The 4758-nt window shown below is 40.9% G+C and overlaps 1 protein-coding gene across 1 annotated transcript; it reads left to right on the forward strand.

Annotated features, from left to right (window-relative positions):
* Positions 1-1449: 1449 nt before the first annotated feature.
* LOC106871939 (uncharacterized) lies at positions 1450-1956 on the forward strand. The gene has a single exon (XM_014918711.1). It carries the CDS (start codon positions 1450-1452, stop codon positions 1954-1956), a length of 507 nt encoding a protein of 168 aa, XP_014774197.1.
* The last annotated feature ends 2802 nt before the right edge of the window (positions 1957-4758 follow it).

The raw sequence follows: 4758 nt of genomic DNA on the forward strand, positions 1-4758 counted from the left end.
ACATGTATCACTCACATACATACTTTTCTTTGTACGACGGCCTGTCTTTGATTATGTTCTTATATGTCGCATTCACACTCTCACACAGACATACATCTTTAACGCCATAATAAATATCTCTGTTATTCATCTAATACGGTTGTGGTCTTTCATTACTGGTCATCTATGTTATCGTCGCATAACATATCATGTATATCACCATTGATATATTATTTTGTGTTCGACCGTGTGACGCGTTTAAATAAAAGGAGTCCTCTGTTTTTCCATTCGTCACCATTTCTCCTTTTTGAGTTCGCACGGTCGTTCCTTACACACCCAACTTGACTCCTTCAGCACAGCAAAACAGCAACTCGCTCAGGCATCACTTCTTGCCCACCCTGTCGCGGACATTCAGATATCTCTTGTAGTGGATGCATCCAACACTGCCATAGGCGCAGTGTTACAACAATTTCACCACCGACAACTCCAGCCTCTTGCCTTTTTCTCTTGGCTGCTTAGACCAGCTGAAACTTACTACAGCACTCTTGACGGGAGCTGTTTGCTATGTATTTAGCAGTCAAACATTTCCAGCACACACTCCAGGGACGTTAATTCACGATTTTTAGAGACTTACCTTTGCCCTGAGCTCTAAGCCTGACAAGTACTCTCCATGGGAAATCAAGCACTTGGATTTCATTTCCCAATTTACCACCGACATCCACCATATCTCTGATGCAGATAACACTGCAGCAGATGACTTATCATGCCTACCACTGAATTTGCTGTTGTCTCCCACAGACACCAATCTGCATCTCCTGGCTAAAGATCAACCTCGTTTAGACACAATTGATATATCCTCACCATCCTCACCCTTTGGGACATGCAATTTTAAGTACTTCCCAGAACCCACATCTGATGCACAGATTTTGCGCGATACTTCCACGAATTCTCCTCATCCTTTTGTTTCGGAGAGCCACAGACAAACAGTCTTCAGAACACTGCATAACCTGTCATACCTTGGCATTCTTTTGGCTGAAAATGAAACAAAACATCACTGCTTGGTCACGCTCCTGCCTTTTCTGTCAGAAGTCAAAGGTGCATAGGCACATTCGTGCAGCCCTTGGCACATTCAACACACCAGATGTGCATTTCAACCATGTACATATCGACCTTGTCAGACCTTGGCCAGTCAGCCAGGGATATACCTACCTGCTCATATGCATTGTTCGCTTCACACATTGACCGGAAACTATTCCTTTAGTAGATATCACTGCAGAATCTGTTGCCAAAGCTTTTCTCACAGGATGGATATTATAGTACAGAGCCCTTACCACCATCACTACAGACTATGGAAAACAGTTTGAATCACAACTCCTCCACGAGCTCATGAAGACCAGAGATGCACGTTGGATTCGAATCACCAGTTACCATCCACAAACCAATGGCATGGTGGAATGATTCCTCCATCAAATGAAAGCTGCTTTGCGTGCCTACCCAGATCAGCAGCGTTGGAGCGAATATCTTCCATTAGTCCTTCTTGGCTGTCGAGACTTGATTAAGGAGGATCTCGATTATTCCCCAGCAGAACTTGTTTCTGGCACACCTCTTTCATTGTCAGGCCAGATGTTGGCCCCAGTGGATCTGTCCACACAAGACCCCGCTATGTACATACACAGACTTCTCAAATACATGCAAGAACTGCCACCCATGTCAACACGACACCACACCACTAAATCATCAGTTCCAAAAGACATTAATTCTTGGACCCATGTGTTTTTACGAAACGATGCTGTGAAAACCCCTCTCACACCTCCATACATGGGACCCTATCACGTCCTGTTGCACACAGACAAACTATATACCATAGATATTAATGGTAAAAAGGAAACTGTCTCAATAGATAGGCTGAAGGGGACATACACAGTCAGTCATACAGTACCACCTCGTACACCCCCCATCATTCACGGTACAACATAAAATAAATGCTACTCCACTGCAACTACCACAAACACCGTCACACACACTGACCCCTCCTCCATCTACGGACGTCGCTATGACATGTAGTGGATGCAGTGTACATTGGCTCATCAAGATGTCTAAAATTATATACATCTGAACTATAATGAACTACTTGTGTACTTACCAAAGACTTTTCAACACATATCCCCAATGATGCATTTTTGTTCTTCACAGTATTCTTTGGAACTTTACCTATTCAACATGAACATTTTGCTTATTTCTTTGTGTTCATATTCTATTTACCCTTACCATTCTTTGCTTTTTCATTTTAGTTTCTCATTTTTTGTTGTATTGCATTCTTCTGCTTGTATTCCATGTTCTTACCTGCTTTCTGCACTGCATATTTACATATGCCATCTCTTTACCTAAGTCTAGCAGGAGGCTATGTAGCAGAGCTATATAACTTAGACATAGTAATATGTGACCAGAGGTGCTATGGTCAACCTGCACAGTAGACAAATGTATCAATGATGTAGCTACCTCGCTTTGATACACTAGCCTCACTTTGATACAGTAGCCTCATTCTGATACACTAGCCTCGTTCTGAGCTACACAGTAGAAACAATCTCAGTTATTGCCAGGCCTTGGTCAAAGACACATGTCTTCCCTGCAGCTCCACATGCAATCTCCCACGTGTGTTACTCACATGTCTATTCACCTTAACACATGATATATGGTTCGGGAACGAAGATATTTTATCACACACACATTCTCAAAATGACTGTTCTCATTATACACATGCATGCATACTGTAATACAAATATTATATGTTACTTCTTTCAGTGCAAAAGCAAAATTCAAAACTTTCTTTGTATGTAAACACATATGCTTTTGTATCATACCACAAGCTTCCACCACAAAAGGTGACACAGAATAAACAATATATTTATACACAAAAATGTTTTATGGTGATTCATATTACCTGTTTTTCCATCTAGTAACATGCATTTGAATAGCCAATGACAGCTGCTACATATCTGGCCCAGTCACTCTCCAGTCTGACAGCTTTGATACTGGTGTCATTACATCTGTTGTTATGCATACATGGTCTTGCCTTGGAGCCTCAAGGTGATGGAGTTTGGATCTCACAGAATGAATCCCCTCGGGACTATGGTTGTGGGAAACCGCTTGTCCCCAGATGTTATTCCAAAACTGGCTGGTTTCCTCTGCTTCAGGAAATACATTGTCTTCTGTGTCTCCATCTAAGCTCTTAAAAAACTATCTCTGATTATTTGTGAATAACCTGTTTTGTGGGAACTGCAATATGTGATCATTGCAGTGTTGCACCTTCAACGTTTTTTCCCCAAACATGTTGTTTTAGGGTTTCAATAACTGTTTTGAACTTTCTCTTTTCTGTTAGGTATTTTGTTTCAAGATATGCCCTCACACCTTCTTTAGTATGTTTCTATTACCTTTTGGACTATTCTTCTATGTGACTCAGATCTTTACAGATCTTCACTTTTGATTCCCTGCTTTCAGCATGGCTCCTACTGACTACTTGATTTCCCATCTGTTTTTCCCAACTAGTTCATCTACTAAAATTGAAGCGGATCTAACCAAGTCCCTTGCTTCTGATAAATCTAGCTTTGGAATATACTTCAGGATTCCATCAACCTTTTTTGTCACATGTTTCACACTCATGGTTAAAGAATCGCTGGTTTGGTCTCTTCTTTTGTAATGATTATTTCCTTGAGTCTTATCATTAGGTCCCTCTGTTCCTCAGTCATATCCTCTGAGTAATAGAGGGTCTGGTAATCAATACGTTATATTGATTTTTTTCCCATTCCTCCACACAAGTCCTTCTCTACTACATCTTCACCTTGCCTATTAATCTGCTGACCTTTACCTACATTATTCTCATTGAGGTTATCATCACTACAGAGTCCTTTTCTGATTGTCTGAATTGGGGTTTCATTAAGAAAACCTCTATTTCAGAGCATTCTTGTAAGATTCATGAGCTCATATTCAGTAATCTGGAACATACTCAGCAGGTTCCAAAGTTCTAAGGATCTTTTTATGACAGCTTTACATTTGCCATTGCTCTTGTCTAGCAAGGCTTGTTCATGACACTTTTTATTTATATCAACAGGCCACTTATATTTGTGAGCATGTTGTGTATTTTGACCAGTAAAAACACCACAATTGAGTGGAGTCTGGTCTTTCACTCCATTGCCCTCTGAGGGTCATGGGAGATCCAGTGTCTTGGATATCCAAGGGAGTCTTCCCATTCATGCTATAATTTGGATTGGTATTATCATCATTGTAACGAATGAGAATGATTTTCTACAGGGTTTGCTCACCAAGTGTTTTTATTTGAGATTTTCATGTAAAGGGTTACCCCAAATACAACACCAGCTCTAACTCAGTTGCTGTCCAAGACTAAGGGACACCAAGTTTTCCCTGTATAACTTGCTGTAGAATGCCCACAGACACAGAGGTTACACTGACTCATGCAGGGCAGGGATGGCACCTATTCCCTGAGCTGTTCACATGGACAGTCACATACAGAACTTATGCCTTCATCTGTCTTTACATTCTGAGTTCGAAGTCCACCAGGGTTGACTTTGCCTTTCATCCTTTTGGGGTCAATGAAACAAGTACTAGTTTCACGCCAGGGTCAGTGTAACTGACTAGCCTCTGCCACCAAGATTTACAGCCTTGTGCCTATAGCAGAATAAATTATAATTATAATAATTATTATTATTAAGGAAGTGAGCTGGCAGAATCATTTCCAAGCTGAACAAAATGCTTAGCAGCATT

This window comes from Octopus bimaculoides, chromosome 8 (assembly GCF_001194135.2).
Source record: "Octopus bimaculoides isolate UCB-OBI-ISO-001 chromosome 8, ASM119413v2, whole genome shotgun sequence".
NCBI lineage: Eukaryota > Metazoa > Mollusca > Cephalopoda > Octopoda > Octopodidae > Octopus > Octopus bimaculoides.

Coding starts and splice junctions, on each gene's coding strand:
- LOC106871939 (XM_014918711.1), top strand. CDS start 1,450: ATGAAAGCTGCTTTGCGTGCCTACCCAGATCAGCAGCGTTGGAGCGAA.